At 33.2% G+C, this 13071-nt stretch overlaps 1 protein-coding gene across 1 annotated transcript; it reads left to right on the top strand.

The window, feature by feature from the left end:
* Positions 1 to 531: 531 nt before the first annotated feature.
* Positions 532 to 8685, top strand: LOC132729894 (intraflagellar transport protein 122 homolog; the record flags this gene model as incomplete). Its single annotated transcript, XM_060715732.1, has 7 exons — positions 532 to 665; positions 1585 to 1740; positions 2284 to 2475; positions 3160 to 3298; positions 5926 to 6033; positions 7667 to 7725; positions 8524 to 8685. Coding segments are annotated over 7 exons (950 nt in total), but the record flags the coding sequence as incomplete, so codon positions are not given.
* Positions 8686 to 13071: the final 4386 nt, after the last annotated feature.

The raw sequence follows: 13071 nt of genomic DNA, 5'->3' as shown, positions 1-13071 counted from the left end.
TACTAAGTTAGTTGAAGAAAGTAAATGTATTTTGCTGAATTAATTTATAAGGAAGAACACCTTCAACTGTAACTATATAGAAATAGTAATGTGATCAATGAAAAATATGTTTAATTGACAATATGACTATTTATCTATATGTGTGATTCCCCAAAAAACATGTGATATATTGTTTAGCTGTCTAGATTTTATATTATTTTATTTTATCTTTTGCATGTAAGAGTACATTCCAGTGTTTTAAAATGAGGCAACTTTAGGAAAGCATTTTACCGTTGATAAATAGTCTTCTGAACAACCCCTTTGCTTCTCTGCTGTATATGTATACTCAAAAAATAAAATGCACATAATCCTATCTCACAAAGTTTAATGATAATACATGCACATTGTTGTTTTAATAGACAAAAAGCATATCATGCAATGTACCTTTTCCAGTGTTTTAATAAATACTTACTGGGACATAGTATATTTAACAAAAAAATGTGTAAAATAAATGTACATTTGTGTAACAAAATATGTTTAAATATTTTTAAGGTCTTTGGTCTCCTGAACAAAAATCGGTGTCAAAACACAAGGTAAGCAGTAGAGTAACTGCCTGCAGCTGGACAAATGATGGACAATATTTGGCCCTAGGACTTTACAATGGACTTGTCAGCATAAGAAACAAGGTAAACATATATATGTTATGTACAATTTTATGTCCATTTATAATCTGTCCCATGTGACTTATCAGAAAAAGTACAGTCAGGGGACTTGTCAGGAAAATTACAGACAAGTTACTTATCAGAAAAAGTATAGGCAAGTACCACTTGCCTCTCGCCGCTGTGGGTTCGAATCCCCATAGGGACTTTGGATTCTTTCATGTGAGGAAGCTATCCAACTAGCTTACAGAACGTCGGTGGTTGTACTCAGGTGCCCCTTTGTCTGAAATATGCACGGAAGGGCACCTAGGTCTTCCTCCACCAGTAAAGCTGGAACGTCGCAATATGACCTATACTGTGTCGGTGTGACGTAAAACCCAATCAAACAAACAAAGTATAGGCAAGTAACTTATTAGAAAAAGTACAGGCAAGTGACATATCAGAAAAAGTATAGGCAGGTGACTTACTGGAAAAAGTACAGGCAAGTGACTTATCAGAAAATGAACAGGCAAGTGACTTATGAGAAAAAGTATAGGCAAGTAACTTATTAGAAAAACAACAACAAAGTGACGTATCAGAAAAAGTATAGGCAAGTGACTTATGAGAAAAAGGACAGGCAACTGACTTATAAGAAAAAGTACAAGCAGCTGACTTATAAGAAAAAGTACCAGCAAGGATATTATATTCTTTTACAGATTAAAGCAGAGCAGAAGAAAACAAAAAAATACTTGTTATTTTGATTATTGAGACAAAGTCATGTGTGGCAGTAAAGTCCCATGGTTAAAGGCTGAAGAAAGACATTTCAATGAAAACTTTGTTTGAAAATTTTCTTAAATTAAGTTTGCATGATAAATGTGAATAAGCTTTTGTTATATTGTTTTGTATTGAAATTTAGGACTATTAGAATTATTGCATTATATTTAAAATGATAATTTCATGTTACAAGAATGGAGAAGAGAAAGTAAAGATAGAAAGACCCGGAGCCACGTCATCACCTATATGGTCACTGGAGTGGAACCCGTCTAGGGATGAAGCGTATGATGTGCTGGCTGTTGCTGACTGGGGTCAAAGGTTATCTTTCTATCAGCTCTCTGGCAAACAGGTATTTTTATTATTACTTGTTTAATACTTTTTCTGTTAAATATACCAGATGTCTTACTTATTAATCTCCTTAGAAGTTTGAACCTTCAAAAACCAGTTTTAATTATGAGAGAATTACATTTAGATTAGTTTTGTTTAGTTTATACAAATTTATTTTAGTTTGATTGTGTTGGAAGCTATAAGCTTATTAAAACACTCTTGAATCTGTTCTTGGAACCAACCAGTGCTAAGCAATAAATGTAAAGTTTCTTGCTCAAGGAAACAACAGCTTGCCCCTGACGGGGGTCAGCAATCCTTAGATTACTAGTCCGACTCGTTAACCACTTGGCCACGCCGCAACGGCATGTTTGGACAGTAGAAATTTCCAGCACAATTACACTTTTAAAAAAAACTGATTCTTTTCCCAAAAAATCATGCTATGTATGGGTCACATGCTAAAAAAACCATGCTATGTATGGTGTGACCCTCATGCAGTTTGCAGAAAGTCGGTGAAAGTCATATAGGCACTGTATAATTTGTGGTCTTCTATAATCTCTAATTTTAGATTGGGAAAGACAGACAGCTAGGACATGACCCATGTTTTGTTCGCTGGTTCTCCAAGGGGGAATATGTTGTAATAGGCGGGTCCAACAAACAGTGTAATCTTCATACAAAGGAAGGTGTAAAACTAGGAACTATTGGCGATCAGCAGTCTTGGGTGTGGGCAGCTGCTGTTAGACCAGATTCTAACTATGTGGTAAGTTAAATCGGTGCTATTTATGAATTTTGATATGTCCTATTCAGTTGTAATTTCGCTTGTTTTCATCATATTTGATATATTCAGTAATAAAATACTTCTCATCATTTTAGAAAATGTACAAAAGTATAAAAGTCTTACAATTCTCAGTGGTTAAGGTTGTTGATTTCAAACCACTTACCCTCACTGCTGTCGGTTTGAATCCCAACAGGAACTTTGGATTTCTTCATTTGAGGAAGCTATTCAGCTAGCTTACGGAATGTTGGTGGTTCTACTCAGGTGCCCAATAGTAAAGCTGACACATTGCCAAATGACATATACTTTTGTCGGTGTGACGTGAAACCCAATCAAAACAAATATTTTTTATGCAAATGCAAAGCATAAATGAGCTCGTCACGACAAAACCAACATAATGGGTTTGCGACCAGCATGGATCCAGACCAGCCTGCGCATCTGTGCAGTCTGATCAGGATCCACGCTGTTCCCTGACAAACCATATAACAAGTAGAGAAACTGACAGCGAACAGCATGGATCCTGATCAGACTGCGCGGATGCGCATAATGTTGGTTTTGTTGTGACGTGGCTCAAATAGTTATTGCTTTCCTTCTCATACAGTATAGAAAAATGACCAATTTCTGAGGAATCCTTTCTAAATCTTGTCGTTTTTTTGTTCTCTTGGTCAGGCTATTGGTTGTCAGGACGGAACTATAGCGTATTATCAGCTAATATTTAGCACAGTACATGGTCTATACAAGGACCGGTACGCATACAGAGACAACATGACTGATGTCATTATACAGCATCTTATAACTGACCAGAAAGGTAAATATAGTCATTGCAGATGTTTTGGGAAAAAGCCCCCTGGCTTAAATTGGGAAAAATTATGTGCCATTTGGGAAATTAAAGTTTTCTTGAAAAATTACCTTTACACATGTCAGACTAAACAAATAATGGTAGCGAAATTTCAGACCCTGGTGCTGTTTATTGCAAATGCCGAAAGAAATCCGCTTTTTTGAAGCAGTTACTTCCCTTTATATGTACATTAACGCCGAAAACTTAAGGGGACATCACTGCGTAAAGATGGTCAAATGACAGGCGCATTAATTTTCAAGCAAAATAGTTCCCAAATGGTCGAAGATTTATAATATTGTTTTATTCTTTATAGATATACATGCTTATAGTAAGCTCCATGATTATTAACATCTGTGCAGCGTTGTTACAAACCCTATTTTTAGCTCGACTATTTGCAGAATAATCGAGCTAATGCAGTCACCAATTTGTCGGCGTCGGCGTCCCTGTGGTTAAGTTTTTGTATGCAAGCTGGTATCTCTATAACTACTGAAGGGAATGGATTGAAACTTCACACACTTGTTCTCTGTGATTATCTAAGATAATTGGCACAAGTCCCATAACTCTGATTTGCTTTTTTTCATAATTATGCCCCTTTTTCAACTTAGAAATTCTTGGTTAAGTTTTTGTATGTAAGCTGGTATCTCCTTAACTACTTAAGGGAATGGATTGAAACTTCACACACTTGTTCTCTGTGATTATCTAAGATGATTAGCACAAGTCCCATAACTCTGATTTGCTTTTTTTTTTCATAATTATGCCCCTTTTTCGACTTAGAAATTCTTGGTTAAGTTTTTGCATGTAAGCTGGTATCTCCTTAACTACTGAAGGGAATGGATTGAAACTTCACACACTTGTTCTCTGTGATTATCTAAGATGATTGGCACAAGTCCCATAACTCTGATTTGCTTTTTTTTCATAATTATGCCCCTTTTTCAACTTAGAAAATTCTTGGTTAAGTTTTTGTATGTAAGCTGGTATCTCCATAACTATGAAGGGAATGGATTGAAACTTCACACACTTGTTCTCTGTGATTATCTAAGATGATTGGCACAAGTCCCCATAACTCTGGTTTGCTTTTTTTTCATAATTGTGCCCCTTTTTATCGACTTAGAAATTCTTGGTTTAGTTTTTGTATGTAAGCTGGTATCTCCCATAACTACTGAAGGGAATTGATTGAAACTTCACACACTTGTTCTCTGTGATTATATTAGATGATTAGCACAAGTCCCATAACTCTGATTTGTTTTTTACATAATTGTGCCCTTTTTTCGACTTAGAAATTCTTGGTTTAGTTTTTGTATGTAAGCTGGTATCTCCATAACTACTGAAGGGAATTGATTGAAACTTCACACACTTGTTCTCTGTGATTATATTAGATGATTAGCACAAGTCCCATAACTCTGATTTGCTTTTTTACATAATTGTGCCCCTTTTTCGACTTAGAAATTTCTTGGTTAAGTTTTTGCGTGTAAGCTGGTATCTCCATAACTACTGAAGGGAATGGATTGAAACTTCACACACTTGTTCTCTGTGATTATCTAAGCATGATTGGCACAAGTCCCATAACTCTGATTTGCTTTTTTACATAATTATGCCCCTTTTTCGACTTAGAAATTCTTGGTTAAGTTTTTGCATGTAAGCTGGTATCTCCATAACTACTGAAAGGGAATTGAATGAAACTTCACACACTTGTTCTCTGTGATTATCTAAGTTGATTGGCACAAGTTCCCATAACTCTGATTTGCTTTTTTACATAATTATGCCCCTTTTTCGACTTAGAAATTCTTGGTTAAGTTTTTGCATGTAAGCTTGTATCTCCATAACTACTGAAGGGAATTGAATGAAACTTCACACACTTGTTCTCTGTGATTATCTAAGTTGATTGGCACAAGTCCCATAACTCTGATTTGCTTTTTTGCATAATTATGCCCCTTTTTCGACTTAGAAATTCTTGGTTAAGTTTTTGCATGTAAGCTTGTATCTCCATAACAACTGAAGGGAATGTATTGAAACTTGAAGAGTTTGTACCTTTTCGGACAATTTTATGTATTCATATAGGTAAGCATTATTATACTCAATGAAAAACCCTTGTGACAAATTTTCGAATAGTCGAGCGTTACTGTCCTCCGACAGTTCTTGTTGAATAATATGGTTTTCTTCAGGGGTTTGCGTGCTCGCTTAGGAAGTGAGAGGTCTGGAGTTCAAATCCCAGTTAAGGCAACTCATTTTTCAAACATTGAATTGAATATCAGTATTGCAATTAGTCTTATAGCCAATTTACTATAATTAAAACGCTGGAAAGCATTGGTGGCACTATACAAAAACAAATTGGTTTATAATCTCACAACCTTCACCTTTCTGACATTCTGAGACCCAAACAAATTCAGCGCCTTCTGTGCTTTGATTTTTTTCCATTTATCATATAACCTGTCATTTCTTTAAAGAAACATGTCAAAACAGTTGAATATTTCTTAAAGCTGAAATGTGTTCCATACCAAAATTTCTTTACTGACTTCACACCATATAAGCACAGAACTCCACACCAAGTTTGTGCTTGTTTGAAGGTATAGTAATTAGCCCCTGATTTATAAACAAAGTTTCAGTAAACCCTATCCCGGGAGAAGATGAGGAGGTGAATGTTGCTGCAGCTAAAGCTATAAGAGAAGAGACTAAAGCTCCTCTTGAAACTGTTTCATATAAGAAATGTAAACCAGTGTTAATGTTGACATTTGCTGTTTTACTTTATACTTATTTCATGTTTTATTGTTTATGTTGACTGTCTTTGTTTTTTATTTATTGTGACAAGAGTTCAAGTTTTAAGTTAGGTTGTGATAAGAATTTAAGTTAAAGTTAGGTTTTGATAAGAATTCAAGTTAAATTTAGGTTGTGATAAGAATTCAAGTTTAAGTTAGGTTGTGATAAGAATTCAAGTTTTAAGTTAGGTTATGATAAGAATTCAAGTTTTAAGTTAGGTTGTGATAAGAATTCAAGTTTTAAGTTAGGTTGTGATATGTTAAAGTTAGGTTGTGATAAGGATTCAAGTAAAAGTTGGGAAAAGTTAATTTGTTGAAAATATAACATTTTTGAAAACTTTTTTATTTATTTGATATTTAATCACTATTGTAGAAAGTATTAAAAGTAAAGTTTCGATCACATTAAGAGATCAAAGAAATCGCTGAATATGAACTTGGGTTGTTTTAGTTTTTATTTTGACGATGTTTTCAAATTAATTGCAAAATTGGTTAAAAATCTTTAAATATGAAAACAGATATTAAGAAAAGAAAACCTATTGTAATCAAGTTGGCCTTTTCTTTATTATGCCCCCCTTCGAAGAAGAGGGGGTAAATTGTTTTGCTAATGTCTGTCCGTCCGTCTGTCGGTCCGTCCGTCAGTCTGTCGGTCTGCCCGTCGGTAGACCACATGGTTTCCGCTGATTATCTTGAAAAGTATTTATCACAAAGTCTTCATATTTTACATAGTGATTGGTCATAACTAGTAGATGACCCCTATTGATTTTGGGGTCACTAGGTCAAAGGTCACAGGGACCTTAAATGTCAAAATGGTTTCCGCTGATTATCTTAAAAAGTATGTATCACAAAGTCTTCATATTTCACACAGTGATTGGTCATAACTAGTAGATGACCCCTATTGATTTTGGGGTCACTAGGTCAAAGGTCAAGGTCACAGGGACCTTAAATGTCAAAATGGTTTCCGCTGATTATCTTGAAAAGTATGTATCACGAAGTTTTCATATTTCACATAGTGATTGGTCATCACTAGTAGATGACCCCTATTGATTTTGGGGTCACTAGGTCAAAGGTCAAGGTCACAGGGACCTTAAAATGTGAAAATGGTTTCCGCTGATTATCTTGAAAAGTATTCATCACAAAGTCTTCATATTTCACATAGTGATTGGTCATCACTAGTAGATGACCCCTATTGATTTTGGGGTCACTAGGTCAAAGGTCAAGGTCACAGGGGCCTTAAATGTCAAAAGTGTTTCCGCTGATTATCTTGAAAAGTATTCATCACAAAGTCTTCATATTTCACCTAGTTATTGGTCATAAGTATTAGATGACTTCTATTGTTTTAGGGGTCATTAGGTCAAAGGTCAATGTCACATGGGCCTTAAATGTCAAAATGGTTTCCGTTGATTTTTCCATAATTGAACACTTCCATGTACCCATTTTTGGCAAGTTTCTTTAATAAAATTGCATATTATGTGAGTCAATGGCTAGAAAGGGGGGTATATGTGTCGTTCGACATTCTTGTTAAATCTACATTCATACATACAATGATTACATTGATTATATAGAAGAGTTTATGATTTTATTTCAGTGAGAATCAAGTGTAGAGATCTAGTGAAGAAAATAGCTATTTATAGGCACAGATTAGCCGTAAGTATTCAGTTTAAAAGCGTTTTTCTTCTTAAAACATGTTTATCTATCTATATGCTTATTATATGATTTTGATAACTTTCACTGAAATGCTTTACAAGATAACTAAATCATGGAAAAGAATATCTAGAATGGTTTTGTTTAGATACTTTTGGAATCTTGTGCTTTCCAAATAGACTTACCCTGGAATTAAGAATATTTGGGGTTTTTTCCCAGATAATTGGTAGATACAAACAAACTTTTACAGTTATAGCTTTGAAAATAAGTGTAACAAGCTGACAAACCTATTGTGACCATGAAGCTATAACGGTAAATGTTTGTTTGTACCTACGAATTAGGTGGGAAAAACCCACATTTGCAGAGTTCCGGATAACATCTATTTGCCTCAAATATAATTATGTAAAGAAAATAATAATATGATCGCATTATAAGATTAACTTATTAACAAGATTTCAATTGCCTTTTTTTTTCAATCTCTGAGCACTTTACTTTGTAGCAATCTCATTTTGTGACACCATCAACTGACTGAAATAGTTGAATTTTTCTTCAACCCTTACTAGGCTAAATATTTTAAATGGACTTGTCCATTTTTCAATCTGGACAAAATGGTTCACCATTTATATAAAGAATTTGTAAAATGTGTACTGACTGAATAGTGAACAGTGCAGACCAGGATCAGACTCATGGATGTGCCAGCTGATCTTTGTCTGCACTGGTCCCATGGGTAGATACAATTGCCAACTGCATGGATAAGGTTATAAATACTGTATTAGATGTATATTTTGTTTATGCCTGTAGGTACAATTACCAGACAAGATTGTAGTGTACGAGTTATACTCAGACGATGCTGCAGATATGCACTACAGGGTCAAGGACAAGATAAACCGGAAGTTTGAATGTAATCTGCTTGTCGTCTGCTCGCAAAATATCATATTGTGCCAGGTAAATTTTTTTTTATGATTTCTTTTACATTTTCCCCCTTTTTCAAATTGAATTTCAGTAAAGCTTTCGAGTCCAATATTCATTTGTCTTTCACCACCGATTAAGAAATAATTTGGGACCTGTAGTCAGTCATATGAGGAGAAATTGTTGATTACTTGTTAGTTATCCAGGTGGACAAACCTCCGAGATATGACCCAAGTCGTGTTAAAATCAGCCGGAAACCAGACAAACAAATAAAATCAGCGAAAGTTTTCATATCACCTGACTTTTCAAAAGACCTTCTATTGCTACATTATAAAGCAGTTAGAATAGTGAATCCTACTGATTTTGTTGTACAGCTCGCTTGTTGCAACTTAGTCAAGTAACATGGTGTTATGTTTTAAAGAAATTATGATTTACAGGATCTTGTACATTTTGTTGTTTTGACAGTTATCATTTTGACATTAGTTTTAAAATGATTTTTATTGTTTATTTGCATTTTTAGACTGAAGAGGTGATTGTACTAACATATATATTAATTTTTATGTTGATTCATTTCATTCTTTTTTTTTTTACCTGTCATATACAATATTTAGGCTGCCCACATTCCATGAAACCATTTGTGGTCCATGGAATTAATGTGCATATGTAACAAAAATAGGCAGCACACCCTAAAAAATTGCATTGTTGAAAATAGTAGGCACACCTTAGAAAGTGCATTGTTAAAATCTTTTTGGAAATCTTTACTCACTTGGTACAATTCTCTCATATTTAAAACCCTTATACAATCAATTGTCTTTAATAGAAAAAACTTCAATTTTCTGTTTTATATTTTTAGCTCGACTATTCGAAGAATATGAGAGCTATTCTAGTCGCGTCGGCGTCCGCGTCGGCGTCTGCGTTGGTTAAAGTTTTTTGTAAAGTCAAATATCTCAATTACTGCTTGAGATATTCAATTGAAACTTACAATACTTATTTATAGTAACAAGGTACATCAGATTGACAAGTTGGATAACTCTGCCTACAATATGGACAGAATTATGTCCCTTTTTAACTTAGAAATGTTGATTAAAGTTTTTTGTAAAGTCAAATATCTCAATTATTGCTTGAGATGTTCAATTGAAACTTACAATACTTATTTATAGTAACAAGGTACATCAGATTGACAAGTTGGATAACTCTGCCTACAATATTGACAGAATTATACCCCTTTGGAACTTAAAAATTTTGGTTAAAGTTTTTATTGTAAAGTCAAATATCTTATTTATTGCTTGAGATATTCAATTGAAATTTAAAATACTCTTTTATAGTAACAATGTATATCAGTTTGCAAAAATTGCATAACTCTGCCTGCAATATTTGCAGAATTATTTGCCCCTTTGAAACTTAGAAATTTTGGTTAAAGGTTAAAGGTCTTCAAAGATATTTACTTGAAACTTTACACATGCACTTAGGGTCATAATTGGAGGGTCATAATTGTATGTCACTGACAAAGTTCCATGACTCTATCTTGCATTAAGGCTGATTCACATCCCCTTTTCTACTTAGTCTCTTGGTTAATGTTAACATGATAGTTTTACATATCTTAATAACTTTTAAAGATATTTATTTAAAACTTCACATATGCATTTAGGGTCATAATTGTAGGTCACTGACAAAGATCCATAATTCTATCTTGCATTTAGGCTGATTTTTCTCCCCTTTTTCAACTTAAAAATTCATGGTAAAGTTTTGCTTGTAAGCTGTTGTCTCAATAACTACTGAAGGGTTTGTACCTTTTTGGGACAATTTTATGCATTCATAATAATAAAGCAGTGGTTAACTTGATAAAACATCTTAATAACAAGCCTTTGTACCTTTTCTGTCAAATTTATGTATTCATAGGTAATTAGTATTATTTTACTCAATTAAACACCCTTGTGACATTTCCTTCAGAATAGTCAAACCAATACTGTATAATTAGACTCTCTCTAAGGCCTATAACATGAATTTATGAAAAAAATTAGCTCTTTTGTGAACTTAAAAAATTTAACATTATAAAGGCTCTTTTACTATCAAGCACTTAGAATAGTCGAGCGTGCTGTCCTACCGACAGCTCTTGTTATATGATTTTACTCTATTTTTAACCTGATGGTTCTTCTAATTTTGAGTATTGGCTAAATTTAGAAGAAAGTAGTCCAGCAAGACATTAGTGAAAATATGGAAAATATGCTTCACTGCAGTGAAAAATAAATTTTCACAGTGGGCAGCCTAGTGTTTATTTCATGATGCATGCATTTTTCTTTTCCCTTAAAAATCTACAGTATTTGTAGTTTATTTAAAAATATACGTAAAATGTCAATTGTAAATAACATATTCTATTTTTCAATTTTGTATACAGTAATCTTATGCACACATGATATAACGTTACCAGTTAGAACATTTTATCTGCACACTCCCTAATAATTCCAAAGAGCAGTATTTCACTGACAGACATTTTTTCAATGACAGAGGTCTTTAGATTTGTGATAAAACATTGTAAGCAAACAAAAACTAATAAATTATTTGAATATCTTTTCAGTTTTAGAAGATTTTATTTGTACAAGATACCATATTACATGTAATGTTATTTTTACAAGATGTTACATGTTATTTTTTTAGCTCGACTTTTCTATGAAAAGGGAAGCTATCCTACTCGCCCCGGCGTCGGCGTCGGCGTCGGCGTTGGCGTTGGCGTCACACCTTGGTTAAGTTTTTCGTACCACCCCACTTTATTTCAGAAGTATTACAAGTATGGCTTTGAAACTTACCATACTTGTTCACCATCATAACCTCCATCTACAGACAAGAGTACATAACTCTGTCAAGGTTTTGACAGAATTATGGCCCTTTTTTTTGACTTAGAAAGTGTATTGAGCTTGGTTAAGTTTTTTGTACCACCTCACTTTATTTCAAAACCATTGGAGGTATTGCTTTGAAACTGACCATACTTGTTTACCATCACGACCTTCATCAACAGACAAGAGGACATAACTCTGTCAAGGTTTTTGACAGAATTATGCCCCTTTTTTGACTTAGAAAATACATTGAATATGGGTAAAATCCACTTATTGCCTTAACCCTTTGAGATATTGCTTTGAAACTTTTAATGCTATTTCACATCATTACCCCCATCTGTACGCAAGAGAAGGTAACTCTGTCAAGGATTTGTTTTAAAAATTAAGGCCTTTTATCGACTTAGAATTAAATTTATTTAAGGCTCAACTCAGTTTTTTTTTCTTTCTTACCAGCCCTCTTTTGACTTAAACATTTCAAACTTTGCTGCAGTGTTCAAGGGTATCACACAATTCAGTAAAATAATTCTTCACTAAATATCTTAATGCTCATGGCCATTGTTCACTTTAAAAATACAGAGATTCTTGTATTGCCTTTTACTGCAAAAACTTTTTTTATTGGCAAGCAATAAAAAAGTCGAGCGCGCTGTCTTACGGACAGCTCTTGTTTGTACATGATATTACATGTATTAATATTTGTTTTTCTTGATATTACATATTATGTTATTTGTTTTTCAAGATGTTACAAGTAATGTTTTTTGTGCAAGATATTACATGTAATAATATTTTTTTCCCAGATGTTACATGTTATGTTATTTGTACATGATATTACATGTAATAATATTTGTTTTTCTTGATATAACATATTATGTTACAGGGCTACAGATAACATTTTGTGTATATTGGGTAATTACCCCTTATTTTGTGATCTATTGGGTTTTTTCTATTTTCTTTAAGTTATTTCTGTATTTTTTACCCTACCCCCTCTAACCAATTTGGGTTATAAAGTACAAGTTCATGCATTTTACCCAAAATTTTTGACCTTCATTGTAGACATTTGTAGGTTTTGTACGGTTATAAAAAAGCTACTTACTACTTTGCTTTATGGTTTATTGGCCTAGGAGATTTCCAAGTTGCCTTATATAATTTAAAGGTTAAAACAGTCTGAAACAGTATGATCTGCCTGATGTACGCGTTAAGTAATAATTTTCGTCATTACGCACCAGTTCAAATGTAGTTTGTATAAATAAGAATTCATTTACTTTTTCTTACCCTTAGTTATTATTTCTATTGGGTTTTTAGACATTTTAATTGGGTAATAACCTAAATACGCATGTTATCTGCAGCCCTGATGTTATTTGTTTTTCAAGATGTTACAAGTAATGTTTTTTGTGCAAGATATAACATGTAATAATATTTGTTTTTCAAGATGTTACATGTTATGTTATTTGTACTAGATATTACATGTAATAATATTTGTTATTCTTGATATTATATGCTATGCTATTTGTTTTTTTAAATATTACAATAAAATTATTTTACGAGATTTACATTTTTTTAATATTTTTTTTTTTCAAGATTTTCAGTAATTTTATAGTAAAATTTTACAATT

Source organism: Ruditapes philippinarum, unplaced genomic scaffold (genome assembly GCF_026571515.1).
Source record: "Ruditapes philippinarum isolate M1 unplaced genomic scaffold, ASM2657151v2 ctg24147_1_1_1_1, whole genome shotgun sequence".
NCBI classification, from domain to species: domain Eukaryota; kingdom Metazoa; phylum Mollusca; class Bivalvia; order Venerida; family Veneridae; genus Ruditapes; species Ruditapes philippinarum.
This window is presented reverse-complemented; position numbering and strand designations above follow the sequence as displayed.